General features: G+C 41.3%; 1 protein-coding gene across 1 annotated transcript; it reads right to left on the reverse strand.

Annotated features, from left to right (window-relative positions):
- Nucleotides 1–546: 546 nt before the first annotated feature.
- LOC119791553 (galectin-9-like) lies at nucleotides 547–17,894 on the reverse strand. Its single transcript, XM_038297709.1, has 8 exons — nucleotides 17,747–17,894; nucleotides 9,648–9,736; nucleotides 6,790–6,997; nucleotides 5,124–5,243; nucleotides 4,945–5,052; nucleotides 4,742–4,830; nucleotides 1,751–1,907; nucleotides 547–1,153 (listed from the first exon to the last, which is right to left on the reverse strand). Exons 1-8 carry the CDS (start codon nucleotides 17,777–17,779, stop codon nucleotides 1,007–1,009), a joined length of 951 nt encoding a protein of 316 aa, XP_038153637.1. The 5' UTR covers nucleotides 17,780–17,894; the 3' UTR covers nucleotides 547–1,006.
- Nucleotides 17,895–20,872: the final 2,978 nt, after the last annotated feature.

The raw sequence follows: 20,872 nt of genomic DNA on the forward strand, positions 1-20,872 counted from the left end.
AGTTCTCTTCTCTGAAAGGTGGATTGTCTCCTTCAGGTCAGAGGAGAGTCCCTGCCTCAACTGGAGGATTCAAGTACTTTGGGGGTTCTGTTTAGGAGAGGAGAATGAGGTAGGAGATGGATAGATGGATCAGTGCTGCTGCTATGATAGTGCAGCCTGTGGTAGTGAAAAGGCAGGAAAGCAACGACTAGGTCCCACATCAGATAGATGCAAACTTCAGTTTACAGTTACTCTGCGTTAAAACCATCCCCTTGGGGAGCAGTGGGCTGCTATTGTGGGATTACCAGGGAGAAATCTGGGGTTAAGGGTCTTGCTCAGGAACCCAGAGTGGAGGCAGTGGGACTCGATACTTGCAACCTTCTCAGAGCACAAGCGTGCTGCTCTAAACCACTAGGCCTAGTAGGTTAGAGCAGCACGACTTTGATCTGAGGCCCCTAAATAACTGAGTCACACTCGTTATCAGGTGTTCATCGGTTCAGCACAATAAAACTTCAACAAATAGAGTGGTCCATAACATGATTTATTGATGTAGACAGGAACAATAGGGGGATGGAGGGGGTGAAGGTAGATCTTGTTTTTGGTGGTTCTTTACTTTAAAGTTACAGTTTGAAACAGTAACATATCTATCTATCAGTAAGAGGCTGATAAAATGTAACGGAACAAGAACAAACTGAGTAAATTCACATAAATCAGCTAAAGCAAACTGAGCCAAGATGAGAAATTAAAGCCAAGTTAAATACAGACAGAATAGTTGGTAAAAGAAAAATCTTTGAAAGAAATGATAAAGAGGTTTATACGGCTAAAATAGATCCAGGTTATATCTATTTGGTTGCTCTCTATAACTTGACCACTAGATGGCAGCAAAAAACACTAGGATTAAAACAACACGCTCCAGAAATTCAACATTTCTATGATAAAAGCTGAACTATGTGCTGTTGCTTTTGTTCTTCCTTTGCTAGGAGCAGTGAGGTTTTAAAAGTTATGTTTCCTTTAGTGAACCCAGAATCTAAACAATGACTGAGGTCAGCTGGATGTCTCCATCAATCTCCAGGGTGTTGATGTTATGCAGAGGAGTGAAGCGATGGTTGTAGTTGTGGGCCTGCATCCCGTTCACCACAATCCGGAAAGAGCTGTTCTCACAGATGATGGTCAGCTGGAAGAAACCAGGTTCAGAGAGGTCATTCCAACTGTTTACTGCTTAAATGTCTTTGGGATTTCTACAGAAAGCTCAACACAAACCATGTCCTTAAGATAGACTGAAGATACCTTAGAAAGTAATCATATCTTCAACCTGCTCCATATCAGCTTTAGAAATCTTACAGATACAGAAAACTAACAGTCTAGCCACAATTTAACAACATTTAGCAACAGCTAACAAGAAGGGGAACCAGTCATGGCTGGGGATAGCCCCTTTCAGGGCTTTTACATTTGCTCCGTCTGCTCTGACGAAGATTCGCTCACCTCAGTATGATGGATGAGTGAAACTGACAGCATGACCTTCTGTTCTAATTTAGCTAATGATTGTTGAATCACTCTATCGCCCTTAGAAATAATTATTGTTTATTCCTTACATGGTCAGTTAAGCCTTTAAATACAAAGAAAACAACAAATAGATGATGACATCACAGAGGAAGTAGAGAACCCAGCGCTGAAACAGCCAAACACTGAGTTTCACGCCGCCGACCCATGTATGCACACATTATTCAGAGCAGAGGTGCATCAGCTGTCAGGGAGTTTAATGTTTTCATACCGAGAAAGACTGTCCTCGCTGGAAGGGCATTCCTCCGCCTCGTGCCTCGGAGCCCCACTGCCCATGCTGCTTGGTGTTTCGGACCACCGTGTTCTCGTTGAAACGTGGATTATAATGCAGAGCGATTCCAGTCTGGTGGCTGAGGTTCACATGGAACCTGGGAGGAAACGGAATATCAGACAAAAAAATGTTTTAAATTGACAAGATTTAACTTTAAGCTCAACTCTAACTAGATCAAATCATCAGCGATGGGGTGAGACATTAGGAGGCGTTATGTCACTTTACAGAACAAAGAGTTCAGTTTGATTCTTGTGGACAAATTGATAAATTAACTGTTGGAAATCTTTATTCCACTGAATTGGACTCAACGGGATCAGATCTACTCTGGTCAACAAGTGCAAGAAACAAGGAATTGAAAAAGGTTTATGGTCAAACAAGCAGAGCTCAAGGCCTCAAAATCCGTTTCATTCATGGGAGTTGAACCAGGGACATATCTGCTAGTTACTGCCTCTCTGGGACTTCAACTTAGAAGCACTGTGGCTGGAAAGATGGAAGAATAGAAGGAAGGACAAATAGACTGAAGGATGAGTTGACCTTTGAACTGGAGGACTGTAAGAAACTAGGTTAGAAAAGCAGATATGATGGTTAGAACCAACATGGCCGACGTTGCTATAAGCAGCAATATTGAACTTATGACAGAAGCATAACTGAGCTAGAATAGAATAGAATAGAGTAGAGTAGAATAGAAAATCCCTTTATTGGTCCACAATGAGGAAATTCTGGAGTTTACAGCAAAAAGATGATAGAAAAAATGGTCACACAAATGTGGACCTTAGAAAAATGTATACTAATAATATAATAGTGAAGAAGTTAAAAGATAAACAATAAAATACTGTCCTGTAAAGTGTTTTAACAATATAAAAACTGCACCTGGAGAATAAATAATTCATATACAGCTATGGACATTGAAAGAGACATCTGTCAATTGAGGTCAGAAAAGACCAGCAGAACCTTTCAGAAAAAGAACCTTTAGCTTCTAACCCTTCTGTTGAACCACCTTTTGTTTCAGTTCTAACAGTGAAAATGGATCTGGTTGAGAAAGAGGTTCTTGGACTCCTGATCACTTCCTCAGAATAAGCAGGAAACTACAACTTTGTAGATTTTCTCACACTGACATTGTGTCTGTTTTAGTTTTCTTAGAATGGCTATGACCTGGATGACTGAGAATCTTCACCAGCATATTTCACAAGAGCACCAAGTTGGACAGAGACTAGATATTGCAATTAAGTGAGGGAGGAAGAGAATGTTCTGCAATAAAAGTTATTGCAAAAAATTATTTCTGGCTTTATTTCTAAGAATTTACCCCTTGGTCACTGCTGCTCAGGCGTTAAAGCTGCACTCTGTAACATTGAGAAGAGAGCAGACTTCGACTGAAAATTTGAAGAAAAACAGGTTTCACGCCACTCCCCCACCCTCTCTGCTTCACTCATGCCCCACCTCCAAGCTCCACCCCTCTCACAGCATCTGTGCGGCTACCGCATGCGACCAGAAGCGTCCAAGCAGCGTACGCGGCATGGAGTGTGAACCGGTAAGAGCGATAACACTCACCTCCAAGCAGCTAGATATAAGATGCTGGTTATACCGAAGTTTGTCGTGTAAGCAGTTGTCGGCAGGGGCAGTAAGGGCAGTTTCTCTTTCGCTGGTGGCTGCCGCTCCGCCATGACTTCCACGCGCGTCCTCCTGACTGCGGCAGCCGGGCGGCAGCGGCAGGTTAAGCGGTAAGAGGGGGGGGGGCGGGATTCAGCGTGTGTGAGCTGTGATTGACACTCCATCAGACGCTCCTCTGGCTGTGATTGGTTGTTTTGACTAACGTAATGCTACGTTCACGCGTCTGCTGCTTCATTTTTGCTGCTTGTACCAGTTAGTTCTGACGCGCGGCTGAAGCAGCTTTGCTGCTCTGGCTGCGCGGTGCAAAAGTGGGTCTGATGCGCGTTGGGCGGAGCTACTCTATCCTTTCTTTGCCTTGCAGCTATATTTGCAGTGATCAGTGGGAATAAAGTAGTTTTAATATGTTTTTAAGTGAGAAAGTCCACCTGAAAACTTCATCATTGCAGTCAGTTCATCCAGATTACCATCCTGCCTTCTAATATTAGTTCTGTCGGAGGCGCCCAGACCCCCACATACCAGCGGTGCGCCGACAGTAGGGTCCCATTCAACAGCAGCCTCTGGCCGGGTCGCCTCCTCGCGGTTCACCGCGGCAGCTGGTAGATGTTTTTCATCTATATAATCTAAACTGCAGGCACCAGGATAATAAAAGCGAACATATTCTGCCGGCAGATTTCTGCATTTTAAGTTAATTTATGCGTCAATAAACTGTTTCAGAGGAGTGATCACAGCGCTCTGTGTCATCAGTGATGTGTCTGTCTCTCTGCCAGCTCCCAGGTTTGATTAATACTTTGTAATAAATACATGAATAAAGCACAAACATACTCAGTTTTGCTCCCGCTCTATTTTTAATACGCAGTAGAGGTATTTAAACGTAGTAGAGGACATGAACCGGTATATAAAACCTGCGCCCTATAGTCCGGTGTGCCTTATGTGTGTGTTAAATACAGTAATGGCACACATAACTGAGACTGCGCCTTTTAGGACGGTGCGCCTTATGGTCGTGAAAATACGGTATAAAAAAAAAAACATTTTTTGGGAAAAACAAAATTTAAGATAACAGCAAAATTCCTCTCAAAACCTTTTTTTATTCCTGCATTTACATTTAAATTTACAAAATATGTTTTTCTAACAATAAAATGATCTGCCTAACTTCCCGCCGAATCAGAGGGATGTTATGCCAGGATCTCCAGGAATCATGGCAATCTTGACCTGGCTGACATTGTGTGACTTTTATAGGATGTACTTCAACTTTCTATTCTAAAATCTCTACTGTTAAGGTTTGATCTGTACAGGAAATGAAATAAAGGTTTGTTTGTTTTTTACCTAGTGGCATTGGGCTGGACGACTCCCTGAATGGTGATGGTTCTGCCTGGCTGGAGTCCGCCACTGATGTAGTTGTTATATGGAACAACCTGTGCAAATAGGGAGAAGAGACTACAGATGATCTGGTGTTTGGATAGAATTAAAATCATTGGATTTGAGTATAAAATGAAAAAAAAGAGCATCTGAAGATGATTTCTACTCACAGGCATTGCAGGAGGAAATCCTGGCTGGGGTGTGAATCCAGGCTGAGGAGGAAACCCCGGAAAGGATGGAAAACCAGCCTGAGTGGGAAAGGCTTGCTGAGGAAATGCGTGCAGAGAAGAGAATAATCAGCCTGAGGATTTGTCTTGTTTCCAAAAAAAACTCTGATTTTCTTACTCACCACAGGAGTGGAGAATGAAATGGAGGAAATTTCCACTTTTCCACCGACTGCTATGGTGTCAACCTGCTGGAACGGGATACGGTGTCTGTAATCCATGAAGTGGCTGCCGTTCACGCTCATCTAGAAAGGGAAAAAAAAGTTATTTCTCACATTTGTCAATGAAATATTACGTTTAAGAAACTTGAAGAAAGTTTAAACAGCTCTCAGGAAACTGACTCACTAATCATCATTTAACCGCTTTCACTCCGTCACATTAAAAGTTTCAGGATGCTGTGGGGTAATTTTCCCATAAAATGTCAGACTGTGATTAAATCAGACAAAATATAATCCAGTAAAATAGAAAACGTTGGTATTTAAACTCTTTTCACAGCCACAGTGTCAGTTTCTACATCCAAAGGATGTTTTTCTGTCTCCCACGGTGCTATGACTCAGTTTCCTGTCTAATCAGCTCAGAGTGCAGAGAAACAAGCCAAAATCTTCATTTGATTGACATTTCCTGTTGTGACAGTGGCGTTGGCTGCAGGAGTTTGCTCTGCAACCAGAGGGTTATTGGTTCAAGCCTCGGCTCCGGCTTTCAGCATCATTGTACCCTTGGAAGAGACATTTCACCTGCATTGTCTACTGATGGTGGTCAGAGGGCCTGGTGGCGCCTGTGTACAGCAGCCGTGCTTCTGTCAGTGAGCCCCAGGGCAGCTGTGGCTATAATGTAGTTTGTCACCATCAGTGTGTGAGTGTGAATAACTGAATGTACTGTAAAGTGCTTTGGTAAAGCCTCTTGACTTGAAAAAGTGCTATAAGAGTACACGCCATTCACTACTATTATATTTCAGATTTAAAGATTCCCCCAAATTAGAGACTGAAGGCTCTCGTTAAACAGTCAGATCTCCTACAGAAAACACAGAAGATGGATAAAACTAAAGGTATTTATCCTTTAAAGCTACAGTGTGTAATTTTCACCGACATCTAACGTCCAGACTGCAGACCGCAGCAACATGAACATCTCCCCCCCACCGCTTCTCCCCCCCAACAGTACGGCGAGCGTTACGGGACAAAATGTCTTCCACAACGTCCGCATCACCTACCTTCTCAAGTGATGAGGTTTGTTTACATAGATAATTTTACAGATAGTATTTCATTAGTCTGTGTGTTCAGTACCGTCTCAGTTAATCTCTCTCAACTTGCCGTAGTTACTTTCGAGCGTAATGGGCGATCTCGCAATCGCTAGTTTGTTGGCTCTGCGCTGCCGTAGCGCAAAGATGTCTGCCTCCATGGCTGCGAGACCCGCTCCTATGTAATTATAAATAACGAATTCTAAGGCAACGCAAATATTAAGGTTAAGAGGCTGAGCTCGTAGATGATGATAAATAACATAGTTATGTATAATATATTACATTTCTGACTGTATATCCCTGTAATTATTACACACTGTAGCTTTAAAAGCTTATTAGCCTTAAAGTTCAAAAGCTTTTTTGCTATATATCAAAGTTTCCATACAGTTACTATAAGTCAGTCTTTCCTCTTCTATTCTCTACTGAAAAAGAGGAGGGAATCACCATAGCAACCAGTCACTTAGCATGTTTTAAAGCTCTGTTTCTTAAATTATTCATTAGCGACAAAGGAGAAATCTGTGCAGTTGTCTTTTTTTTCAGGAGGTGATGATGCCGACCTGGTAGAAATCCCGTGTAACGGTGATTTGCAGGGTGAAGTTTTGTCCAGAGTGAAACGGCGTGCTTTGCTTCCTCTCCTCTGAGCCCCAGTTACCGTACTGGAAGGTGTTGGTCACCACATAAGGGTGGCCGTCATTATAACGTGGGTTGAAATGGAGGGCGATGTTTGCCCCCTGACTGGAACCGCACTGCAAGTTCACGTGGAACCTGAGGAGTAAAAAAAAAAACTTTAAAGTTTAAAGAAATTTGAGACTGAGGAGAGCGATTCAATATATTTATTCATTTATGGGCATAAAAACATAACCTGACTCCGCCAGATGGATTTGCTCCGCATATCCATCTGCAAACCTTCCGTAGAGGTAATTTTGGGAAGGGGCGAAAATACTGGTTAGCTGATTGGCCTATGTTGGTGATAGACGGGCCAAATAAACCAATCAGATCAACGAAGCATAAGACGTAACAGAGCGACGACGAAAACACAACCACAAGCCAGGCTACTCTTGCCGAAACCAGTCGGGAGAAGAGCATAAACATCTTTTCTTTGAGAAAATTCTCCAGAGCAATGTTTTGCTCTTCTTTCAGTGAAGAAATACTCTGTAATTCCGATAAAACTTGCTCGATAGCCACGCTAACGCTAGTTTCATCGGCTGAAGCCACCATGTTCTTTAGACTGAACTGTCGCGCTTCTCGTTGCGTCACACCTCAACCCGCCTCAAAGCCAACGCTGATTGGACGTTCGTTTGGTGAACGGCTCCAAATTTTCTTCAACGGAGAGTCTCCAGACTGATTAGCGAGTGAAATCTTGAAAGCTCACGAGATCAGGATGGTCTCACGAGGCTAATAAAAATAGACTATTTACAGAAACAAAAAAGCTGTTCAGAAATTTGGTTTGTTAAAGATGTTTCTAAAGTCTAATATCTGCTGGGCACTAATATGGGCACTTAGGGTGAAGCCTAAGGCTGAAATAATTAGTCGTGATTAATCATCATTGAGATAATTGTCGACTATTTTAGTAATAGATGCATCGTTAACTGGAGTATAGAGAATGTAAAAACACGCCTTTAGCTGACAGAGCGATCCACTTAGAGTAGTAATTAGTGGTGGGCTGGTATCGGCTCTGTGTTAATACTAGACTCTTATCTGGCGATAAAAAAAATATCGCTGTTAATCTATTCACAGTGGGGTTGGGAGCTGGGTCTTACTAATGATGACTTTCACCTTTATACTTAGCAGGGATGTATATATGGTGTGGATGTTTATCCAGGGGGAGTGAATGAATCAGTCTTCCAACCTGTGTAGGCTTACTGTAAAATGACCACATCGAACGTGACGTGCTGACATGGATGCAGCTACAAGCCCAGCTCTACCAGCCAAGCTAACCAATCTCCTCTCTCAGTGGATAGCTACATGCTGCCCGCCCATCAGCGTGGTGGAAGATGATGGGGTCGAGCTCATTCTCCAGGTGGCCACAGTTGACCCATCAAGAGGAGACTACATGACCACCACGCCACGGAGAAAGCCGTGAAAGACGAGAAGTTGATCGAGGCAACATGTGTGTCAGGTTTTTGGAGACATTATATTGTTAAAGTGGAACATTTATAAATAGAAGTGGGATCCATCCATTTTCAGACACGCTTAATCCCAAGTGGGGTCGCGAAGGGGGCTGGTGCCCATCTTCAGCTGTCTACAGGCGAGAGGTACACCCTGGACAGGTCGGAAGTGGGGCAGATGAGCAAAAAAATAATCTATAACTTAGTAGATCTTAAGTAAGAAGACAAAATTACGTGTGATTTTTGCAAAAAAGTAAACCTTTTCTTTTAAATTCTGGAGATAGTACACACATATTATGAATTTCTTTGGAAGAAACTGTAAAAACAAATATAGAAACATTTTGCAATTAAAGGTATTTATTACTGGGTGGATCATCTAAATAAGTGGTCGTTCTAATTGTCAATCATTCTCGTGATAGGTTTACGTGAGGCCGTCCTATATGCTCTTCCTGTTAGCCATCTTTTTCTGCGCATGCGCACTTTCAGGCGTATATCTGTGGTGAGCTACGCTTTCAGACAGTCATTGAAGCTCACCTTTCTCGCCGCGGTTCTTTGAAAATGGCCGAGGGTCGTAAGAGAAAAAGTGTCTAAGTGTATGAGAAGAAAAAAAAAGCCTCAGAAGAGGCAGATATATCCCAGAATTCTTTGTGTGGAGAGGTCTCCTCGCAAAGCATTACGGGATTTGCTGTCACAGCAGCTCGCTGTCGCCATAGGCTGTCGCTACCCGACAGCGGCGACTAATAACTAAGATGGCGCAGGCATGGTGCAGTGGAGGAGGAGTTACGTGACCAAAGGGGAGCAAAAAGCTGTGATCATCTGTCTGAATGGTAATTTAACTGAGTTTACTATAAAGTCCCCTATATATCAACAGCTCTATATAGTGATTGAGGGTTTTAAGGATTATAGCGGACGTTTGGACACAGTAAGCTTTTATGAGCTATTAGAACAGTAAGTGTATGAAGAGAAATGGGCCGGTGGATGCTCTCGCAGGCATTTAATAGGCGTTCCATCTCAGAAGCGGGTATATGGTTGTTCTTTTTTTTTTTTTAAGTGGAGAGGGCGGGTCTTTAAAGCAACTTGTGAAAAACCTTCACAGAACCGTTAAGATAAAAAAAAAAAGCCTTCCTCTGTCAATATGCTCCATCCAGAATCCAAGTGGAAAAGTTTTAGTTTCACCTGCTTGAATTTTGTAAAAAAAATCTTCTTTAAAGAACCTATCTGATTATTAATTGATCAATCAAAAAAAGAATCGACAGATTAATGACTGGCAAAATAATCATTAGTTGCTCCTCTGAATAGTTACCAACCGGTCTACTCCAGGAACGACTCGTCCGCTGATGATGATCGACTTGCCCTCCTGCAGGCCTCCATGGATGGATCCAGTGAAAGGAATCCTCTAAAATACAAATCAGAAGTTAAATAAAAATATCTGTGTTGTCTGTCTGACAGTGAGCAAAACAAAGGTTACATTTTCTTCTTTGTTGCTACTTTTGGCCCAATTTTTCCCCACAGATCTTAGAACATCAGATGCTACCATCTCTCCACCTTTGAGTCTATTTTCATAGACAAGCTTTCATCTCATGTCAATTATTAACCTTTCTAACCAGACCGTTCCATATCACTGTCCCTCATTTCCTTCTCCTCATCGCAGAACAAGGAAGCTGGTTGTTAAAGAGCTTTAGATTTTATTTATTTTCTGTGTCTCTTCTGTTAGTCGGCCTTGTTTAAAAATGTAAAATGCTTTGATAAATAAAGTTTTATTTATAGAACTGCAGACTGGTTGGCAAGAGAAAAAGGAGAATATTTCATTTAAATACTTCGAATCTTCCAAGCTTTTATAAAAACCTTCCAGTCAGCCGATGCAGCCATTTTGTCAAGCAGATCAAATCTGAAAGCAATTTTTAGAAATTACCCATGAAGGCCTTTGATGAAGATAACATTTGTTTCTGTTTCTTGGGGTAAACGTTGGTTGTTTTAGAACAAAACAAGATTTTATTTGAAAGAAATATGTATTCAAATATGAATAAACAAACTCAGACAAAGGGGCTGCATTATGACTGCAGAAATAAATCCCCTGGAAATCCCCTGCAATGTAGTCATAGCTGGTCCCTAAATGCTCTGATTCACTGCTGTGCTGTAGATATACCCTGAATGTAGAGACTTCTCTTTTAAAGAAATTACTAATATTTACTGCCTAGGTTTTATTTTTCATTAGACAAAAGATGTATCATTCATGTTTTCTTAGTACAGAGGAGTAGATGATAAATTGAATTATATTTCTAGATATGATGCAAATTACTTTAATTCTTCATTTATCCTTTTAAACCCCTGGATGTTTAAACATACAAAAAACAAGTACAGAAAACCCTAAATAATGAAAAATAAAACAGACAAACTTGGCCAAGTTCTTCTAAAAAAATTTTTAAAGACAGGCAATGATGTAAAAAACCCCTGAGCTGATGCTCCACAGAGCATGGGCGGTTCTAGACAGGGGCCAACGGGGGCCAGTGCCCCTGTAGATCATGTCCTGGCCCCTGTTATGGCCCCTGTGCTGAAGACATAAAAGCGTAATTTTCGCACTATAAGCTGCGACTTTTTCCCCATTTTTCGACGTTGCGGCTTATATAACAATGCGGCTTTACTATGGACTTTTACAGCTAACGGCCACTAGGGTAATACCTAAATCTATGGATTTTACCATCCACCATGTTGACGTCACATTTGCTTCAACACACAAGTACGGTAGCCGCGCACGGGGGAATGCGGAGGTCCTTTTAGAAGCAGACTTCTACCGCGAGTGGTACGAGACAGAACGACAGCGAGAAAGACGGACATTGCGAGCGCAAGACATTTTGTGTGACACCCTCGTTATGGAAAAAAAACGTACTGGTTAATAAATGGGAGCTTCTATTGCACTAAATTATAACAGTTAACGTATGCAAATATGCAAATTGTGTTGAAATGTTAATAAATAGGAGCTTCCCCAAACAGTTGCCTCTTTCCCGACAATCCTCTCTGTGCACGAACCATATGGTAATTAAACATAAAAAACCTGCGGCTTATAGTCCGGTGCGGCTTGTATATGTACAAATCATGCAATTTAGCGTCTGCGGCTTATATTCAGGTGCGGCTTATAGTCCGAAAATTACGGTAATCATTCTAATGATGATATGCACTGGAACAGATAGGTCCGATAGGTCCTTTGGTTCTATTTCATTTTTGTCCTTTACAAATTCTGTTTTACTCATTTTTTTTTTTTAAATAAGATGATAGCTTCAGGGGTATTTAGATAGGATCCCAGTTTTCATCTGCTAAATGTTTTTTCAAAAGAAATTAAAAAGAATACTTAATTTATCTGTTTTTCTTGAGTTCTAACTTAACTCAAAAATATGTCAAATTTCTAAATTATGAATGTATATTGATCTAATAAGATATAGAATTTTAATTAAACCTGTTTGAATAGAAATGTCACTTTATGCAGTTATATTATATTTTAAATCTCTTGCCCTGTTTTTTATTTCATGCTTTTCTGTGCCTCCATGAAAACATGCTGGCCCCCTCCTGGCCCCCTGGGACATTTGGTCTAGAACCGCCACTGCCACAGAGTTTCAGAAACATCCAGAACACCAGCTCGTATGGTTTTATTAGCTACCAGCTAATTTCAACAATTTCTTTTACAAATTTCACTTAATTTTACTTTAATGTCTCGATGTTGATGTTAAATAAAATCGGAATCGGGGGCGGATTTAGGAACTTTGGGGCCCTAGGCTAAGACAGGCATGGGGCCCTCTGAATTAGGAAGACAAAGCATAAAACAGACCTGTTATACAGATAGATAGATTTTCATAGAAAAGACATACACTATTTGTTCTAGGTTTTGCCCCTCTCTTCCTGTCCCTTTTCTTCTTGTTTTCCTCTCTATGTTTTGTACTCAGCTGACTTTTCATGCTGTCTCAAAAAGAATGCAAGATTTTTTTCAGTCACTAAGCTCACTTAGCTGATTGCTCCTTCCTGTGTTTCCAAAAAGGCTAAAGTAAATAACCCAGTCCTTCTTTTCACTGTAGAGAGCAGAGTTTGCTGCTTATATATGTCGTCGCCAAAGTCTCCAGTAGCAGAAAAAAGTAGCTAGATTTTGCACTAGGCACTTTTTTGAAATCAAAGTGCTAGAGGAGTCTGAAAAGTCACTAAATATAGCGACAAAAGCGCTAAGTTGGCAACACTGCTCTTCGCACTGTTTGATTTCCAATGGTTTGCTGCTGCCTGTTTGGACCTTTCTGAACATGTGCAGCAAATTGACTGATCCAATATGGTGGACACTGAAGGGTGGGGGGGGCTGAGACACACTTAATATTATATTAAAAAGGATTTTTTATCAAAAACATAATTAATGTGCACAAATAAGGACTAATTGTATTAACAATTCATGTTTTATGGGGCCCCCAGGAACTTGGGGTCCTAACTGTTTTTGCTAATGTTAAATCCATCTCTGATCTGAATCCTGGGAAAATGATCAAGTTAGAGGATTAAACAATGTCATCAACCTTAAAAATACTTTTCTGTCTCGGAAAATGAGAGGTGAAAAGCTGACCTCCAGTCATTGGTTTCTGTTTCTGTTCCTGTTTATTTTAACTGGTCCATTTATTTTAAATGCTTTAGCTGAATCCTGGAGCTGCTTTAAGGACATTCTGGGACTTATCTATGAAAAACGAGACCTAAAACCTACTCAAACCTTTACATTTCCAGACCTGTTTTTTTATTTTATAAAATCAGAAAAAAAAAATCATTTAAACTTAAAAAGAAAAATCCGCTTAGGCTATTTACTAAAATGCCCTGTTATTACCCGTGTGTGTTTTGCTTATTGTGATCAAACCAGCCCAGGTTTCTGGCCCCTGAAAGGAGAGCTGGTTCTTGTGGTGAAGTTGATAAACCAGAAGACCAAACCTGACCCAAAAAATTCTCAGAAAAATAAGAAAATCTAAAACTGAAAAAGTCTGAAGGTTTAACCAATTTCCTTTCTGTCTAGATCAGGTGTCTTCAACATTTTATAGGGCAAGGGACCCCCAAACTGATGGTGAGATGGCAAGGGCGTAGGTTTTATTTCAACTTTGGTAGGGACACTATTCTTCAGTTTCATTGGTCCTTTGCAAAAATATGCATGCTCTTTTTTATGCTTAATGTGAGCTTCAGGGCTCATTTTGTTAAAAGAGAACAGCAGCATTTCTTGCAACATTAGTACAAATCTTATAAGCACTACATGCACTAGATGCTGTTTATCAATATTTAAAGCATCACCGGCTCTGATGAATGTGGAATTAGGACTTTTTCCACTTTGAAAAGGATTGCATTAAAATTTACCTGCGACTAAGACAGTGTCTGTTTAACCAAATATAGTCTATATGTGGATTTATCCTGTGTTTTTCTTCTGAAGATAGAGAATTGTGCAGAGGTAAACCCCACTCTTATTTTTTTTTATCTAATATGCTCTCTCTGGATCATGCAAAATAATACAGTCAAGGGACAGCAAATAAATGTATTGTATTTACATGTGCACTGGAACTAGAAGAGGAACTGACACTGAGCATTTAAAATATTAATATTAGAAGTTGTACACTAATTTAGTAATTGATTAATCGTAAACTGGTGTATAGGGCCACTAAAATGTGCCTTTAGCCGACAGAGCGACCCACTTAGAGCAAGAATTATAACAAGATTGTAAAAAAATATTAGCATTTAAGAAGTAAAAAAAAAAAGTTTTTGTCTGTCAATATTCTCCATCCAGAACTCCTCCAAAGGAAAAGTTTAAACGTTTCTGTTTCACCTGGTTTCATTTCATAAAAGATCTTCTTTAAGGAGCCTTTGGCTATCTGATTAAAAGATAGAATAAAATAAATCCTAACGTTGTTAACTTACATTTCTCAAGTTCCACAAAAGTTAAAGTTAAACCGCGCAGCACAGTTGATGCGCTGCTATGTGAAAGGGACAGGAAAGAGCAGGCAGCTGCAGCTACCAGGCAGAGAAGCTGTGAGAGGAAAAGAAGCGGCTGCTGTATAGTAAATTATAAACATGTTATTCACATATAACTGTTGGTAGGGACAAATGGGTCCGTCCAACATTTTGGTAGGGACATGTCCCTATGGTCCCTATGCAAACCTACGCCCATGTGAGATGGAGCAGGGACCCATTAATTATATAAATTACATGAAATTGTGTTATATTATTAAAGATTATTAAAGTATTTCTGATTCTGATTCCTGGTTGATGGGACAGGTGTTGTGAATGAAACGGTGTCCAGCTTGAAAGAGCGCCTGTGTGTCGCTGAATGTGTGCATTGATGACTGAAAGACATTTTCTGCCTGTTGGGATCTGGAGATGTACCACCTTTCTCGAGCAGAGTGCACTGTGGGTCTCCTGGGCTGGAGCCCTCCAGCACACCTGACTTTCATCAACCCATCAGGAGACCTACCAGTGGCGGCCGGCCCATAGGGGGCGCTGGGGCACCGCCCTCCCTGATAAGAAGAGAGAAACGTAAAATATATTTTTAGAAATTAACTCATAAATGTCAGTTTTACTCTCTAGAGTGTGTACCTATAAGCAAAACAAATTATATAAACTATATTTCCCTATCTACTGTCATTAATTTGTGGATTTCCACAGACAGACTCCTACCGTCTCTGTTCTGGGGGCTGTGATCAGACAGACCCACATTTCCAGAGAATCTGTCAATCATGTACTATTGCTAGGTGAATTTAATGGCCAATCAGCGTCTCGGAACTTTATGGTATTGGGGCGCTGAAAATACTGCGCTTTAACAGGCTTCTGAACCCAAGCGCAGGTGCAGACAGTTAGAGGGACGATGGCGAACGTAACGAGCGAGATGCAGCTTCCACCAAATTTGGTGAGATCCTTATTTATCTACCCGTTTGCTAGAAGAACATCCCTGTTGTAGGATATGAACATTTCATGTCATGGTTATTGTGACTGTGACGAATCCACATCCTCTAACTTTGCGCGCCACACACACATTCCTGTTATACTGTGTTTGTGAGGACCAATACACTCGCGCTGAGCCCAGTAGCTCCATGAACTTAAAACACACAAGCTGTCCTGGTTACCTGCTGGCGTATTGAGGGTGCACACTTAATATTTCAGTGGGGTTAGCCGTGTGTGTGTATGTGTGTGTGTGTGTGTGTGTGTGTGTGTGTGTGTGTGTGTGTGTGTGTGTGTGTGTGTGTGTATGTGTGTATGCTACGGGGACTTCTCATCTTCAGTCTGGCTGCGTCTTTGCTGGGTTCAAACCCAGTTTGGTGTAATTGAATAAGTCAATGAATCTGTGTAAAGGAATTAAGTTGTAAAAATTATTTGTTTTTGTACATCAATTGTTTGTGGAGGTAATATATGGACAAAACTGATTAATGAGAAGAAATCAGAAATAAGAGAGCCTGAGGGTAGGGGCTTAAACTATTTAATGAGGGCTGTGGGAAGAAGAGCGGCCATTTCTGTTTTCTGTTTCTTTGTTACATTGCTGGTAACTGGAGGGAGGCTGAGGCCCAGAGTATCTTGTACATGTTTAGTTTCTTTTGCACCCTGTTTTGAGTTTTTGAGCACAATAAATCACCTACACCGGTAACCTGACTGAGCCTGGATTCTTGGAGGCCAAAGAACCCCGTCACAGTGACCCAAATCATCACTGTTACTGTTATTATATAGTAAATTAAATCATTACTGTTAAATTGTATGTATTGTCCAATTGTTTATTTGAATTCTTATTCCGGATTAGTTGGAGACATACACTAGGCTATATCAGCCCCACCAAAAATATTTTTCACCAGCCGCCACTGAGACCTACCTACATAAGCAGCTGCCAGACCTTCCTTCAACGCTGCAGTGTTTACCTTAGTTTGGTTAGCAACCTGAGCCTCTGTTACCTGAAGAATCTAAGTTGTCTCTAAGTGAGAAAACTGATTCTAACCTTCCTCTGTCTTTGCTCACAGGAAACCTGTCTCAAGCCTGAAGCTCTGGGTGAGCTTAACCTGCCTTCCAGCCCTGGTGAGCCAAACCTGAAGATTCCTATTTGGATTTCCCCTGCTGCTCTCTGTGAAGAGCTCGAAACTCTGATCAAGGTCTGCCATTCAAAGTCAGAAGCTAGACGCTGCAGCTGCTTGAGTACTCTGCTGAACCAACAGTCTCTGGACCCAACGGTTCCCTCTCTCACAAGTGAAGCCTGGACCCCATCAAGGTAGAATCAGAATTATCTAAAAGGACTCTTTAATCATCTTCCTGCCCAGCTAATCAAACTATCATCTCTGCAGACTTCAGTGAACCCAACCCGGACCTGTTCCAGATCCAGTTCATGTCTTTTGTGTCAAACATCTTTAATAAACTCTGTTAAACTTTTACCCAGCCTCCTTTGTTTTCTGCATGTGGGTTTGATATTAAACCAATCATGACACTGCCTCCATTTATCTGTTTATTACAGTGGGTTGAATTCGTGTTAATGTGGATTTAAAGACATTTCAATTAGTGGAAAAACAATGCAGGGGGGGATATAAAAAAAAAGTCTAATCAACCTAAACTTTCACGACCCCCATGCAGTACCCCCATGGCCCCCCTAGAGGGCGCGGACCCCTGTTGAAGACCTCCGCTTTAGATTAAAGTCTCTATGGTGCCAAAAAAAACGGGAAATAAAAGAAGTCTGTACAGAAGTCATCAAGGGACCGAGAGCTGAAGAGGTCTTGTGCGAAATTCTGTTTCCCCGTGAAAATCTGTTCCCCCTGTGTCGGGAGCGCGCATTGCAGCCAGAGAGGCGGGTCTGACCATTCTCAAGGCGCTCCTGATTATTTTCCGGTAAAAACAGCATACCGATTCTCTTGGCGTTTAAAAAACAACACAAAACAGCGTAAGAGGACCTTGTTAATATATTTATTTTACAGTTTTTTAAAAAGAGCAACCGAATAAAATTGATGTTACAAAGTTGAGATGATTATATGAGCTGTTTTTACCGAAAAATGATCAGGAGCGCCTCTGAGAATGGTCAGATCCGCCTCTCTGGCTGCAATGCGCGCTCCCGACACAGGGGGAACAGATTTTCACGGGGAAACAGAATTTCGCACAAGACCGGAAACCATTAGTATAAAAAATAAATAAATAAATAAATGAAAACTTCTCAGACCATCTGTGCCAGATTAGAAATGGGAAAATGCCATAAAAACAAACAAACAAACTTCGGTGCTGCAAGAAGCAACATTAAACCGCCTGGATCAGTTGGACAGGAATGACCGTTAGAATCATTTCAGCCCAGATGTGAAGTGAACATCTGGAGCAGGTTGGCTTTCTAACGGTAACAGTGAGAGCAGCTCCCAGCCTGAGCCTCAGAGTAAAGAAAACAGGAGCAGAGTTCATCACTCACCGGGTTGTAAAAGGGAGACTGGTTGAAAGCCATGATCGGAACAAAGCAGCAGGAAGAAGCTCTGAGAGGAGAAAAATCTGCTTCTCTGGGTTTACACACACAGAATAGAGGATTTTAGAAAATGGTTGCTGCTTTAAAGCGGATTTTAGGTTTCGGTTTCGCAGAAGGAGGAGGGGTTTAAATCTTAATATATAGAACTTTCTTGTCCATGGATGGCTCTACAAGGGGGCCAAGAGGGGCCAATGCCCCCCTAGACCCAATCACGGTCCCTGTACAGAAAGCAGACACTAGAACATTTAAATGCAAGTCAGTGTTTCTTGAAAAAATTGTATTTTCCCTTGATATAAGCAGGATGGCGAGACAACTTAATAATGGAATGAGATCAGTTAAATTTTAAAAAAGGAAAAATATCTATTAATTTAAGTGGATAACATGTAATTATCCTATTTTGGGGACAAAAACAATGGCTGTGTTCAGACAGTAGCCTGAAGGGACCCAAATCCGAGTTTTTTTGCCCATATGCGACCTGGATCTGATCTTTTCATGACAGTCTGAACAACACAGATCAGATTAATTCCAATGCGACCCAGGCCACTTGGGCTACGTTCACACAAGCCTTAATGCTTAATTCCAATTTCTTTGTGAAATTGCCTTTCACATTTCTAAATATATGCAATTTGTATGTGATCGCCTGTGTGAACTGCATTCATACAATGCACGTGTCCCGCATGCATAGCAGAGGACGCAATGACGTCACAAGCAAGCGTTCTCGGTGTTTACCCCAGGCTCACACCGACTCCGGTCTTACCGGTGCGGTGGGTGCGGCGCCGCAGTGATTCCAAGTCATTAAAAAGACGTAAACCTCTCTCACCGGCTGCTGAGCTGTCCGGCTGCGGTTACCGAGACACTCCGGCGCTGCAGAAAATTCAGCAAGAAAGCTATCCTTGCGGCGTGCCGGAGCCCTCCGCAACAAGCTCTCGCAAATATCCTTATTTGGGCCGTGTTATCGGGCGAAGTTACGTGAACTCAAGTGAACTTCTGTTAAATCTCCGGACCTGTTGCCGGAGCCGCAGAGCCGCACCGCACCGTAGTCAAAAGGGCGGTGTGAGAGGGGGTGTGCGGGTGTTGCGGTCTTCGTCGGCTCGGTAACCGCACCGGAGCCAGTGTGAGCAAGGGGTTACAGAAGTATACATGGATAATAGCGCTGGAACGCATTTAGCAATCTTACCCAACCTTAAAACTCAATCCTTTCAATATGGATAAACATAAACACTGCTCTCCACATTATTGTCCGCCATGATTGTTATTTTTCTTCCAACTTCTGCATAGCAAGACACAGACTTGTGATCTTTGGCTACGTTCAAACTGCAGCCTGATGTGACCCAAATCTGATTTTTAGGCGCATATGCGACCTGTATCTGATCGTTTCATGGCAGTCTTAACAAAATAGATCTGATTTCTCTTATGCGACCCAGGCAATGTGGTCATGAATCCGATATGAATCTGATCTTTTCAAAAGCGACCTCTGTCTGAACGGCCAGGTCGCATTCATCCGACCTGAACGGCATTAGTAACCGACATAGGTAACTATTCTGGGTCTTGCTATGAAGAAGTGGCAAGGGAAACAACAACCATGGGGGACGATGATGTGGAGAGCAGTATTTATGTTAAACATCTTGTAAAGATTGTGTTTTTATGGTTGGTAGAGATTGCTAGACGCGCTCTGGCACTACCATCCATGTTTACTTCTGTAAACACAGAGGACACTAGCCTATGACGTCATTGCGTCCTCCAATGCACATGCAGGACACTTGCATTGTATGACTTCAGTTCACACAGGAGATCACATACAAGTTGCATATATTTGTAAATGTGAACAGGAACGCAAAAAAATCAGATTTCACAAAAAAATCGGAATTGAGCATCAAGGCCTGCACTGTGAACGTAGCCTTTGATGAGTATTAATGACGTTTAAGTTGGATGGTCGGACCTGGTCGTTCACACACAGGTCACATTCCAAAAGATCAGATTCGTATCAGATTCAAGACCACATAGCCAAGTGGCCTGGGCCGCATTGGAAAAAATCTTATCTGTGTTGTCACACTGTCATGAAAAGATCAGATACAGGTCGCATATGGGCCAAAAAAATTGGGGTCACTTCAGGCTGCAGTGTGAACGTAGCCTTGGATATGAGGCTTTTTGACCATCTTGAAAAGATTGAGTTTTAAAGGTTGGTAAAAGATCGCTAGATGAGCTCCAGCACTACCATCCATGTTACCTTGCATAAGCACAGAGAACGCTTGCTTGTGATGTCATCGCGTCCTCTACTGCGCATGCGGGACACTTGTGTTGTGTGAATGCAGTTCACACAGGAGATCACATACAAGTCGCATATTTTTTGAAATGTGAACTGCAACGCAAAAAAAAAAAACAATTTCACAAAAAAATCGTGAATGTAGCTTTATTTACCGCTCAGTTTAAGGGCAAATATGCATATTTTAGACCTTTTCACTATTTTAGGTAATCCTTTGCTAATATTTTTGTGTAAAGTAATTTTGTACTATGATGTAATCTAACATAAGGGACTGCAAAAGGTGTCCATGTAACCAAGTCTCACTAGTTGATCTGACTATAAAGTAATTTTAAACTTGTTTTGAGATTAACATACTTATCTTGAGAGTATATTTTATGATATCAAAGAAGTTGACAAAGTACAATTGTCACCACATCGACAGATTATTGTACTGATTTGGAGTGGAATCTTGTCTAAAGCAGATTAATAATCTAAGAATCTGTATTTTCATGTTTCGTCTCAAAACCAGATCAAAAAAAATATTATTATTTTTTTTTTGGCTAGAGCCTGGTTAAATGTACAATTTTCCAGAGTGTCTCTTGGAACAATTTAATCATTCACCTTTACAATTTACTTTAACAGTAATTTGAAAATTACAGTCACTTTGAAGCTCCAGCCATTAGTATACAACCGCCGTCAAGTCTGCAACTAGCTTTTTAATTGTGCTAAATTTTGTCTAGAACCACCACTGATCCTGTCTTATCTATTAATGTGTGTGTGTTTGAGGGGACTTCCCATCAGAGAGGAAAACGTTAAAAAAGGAAAGTCCTGTC

This window comes from Cyprinodon tularosa, unplaced genomic scaffold, assembly GCF_016077235.1.
Source record: "Cyprinodon tularosa strain WSP-4 unplaced genomic scaffold, ASM1607723v1 ctg394, whole genome shotgun sequence".
In the NCBI taxonomy this organism is placed as follows: Eukaryota; Metazoa; Chordata; class Actinopteri; order Cyprinodontiformes; family Cyprinodontidae; genus Cyprinodon; species Cyprinodon tularosa.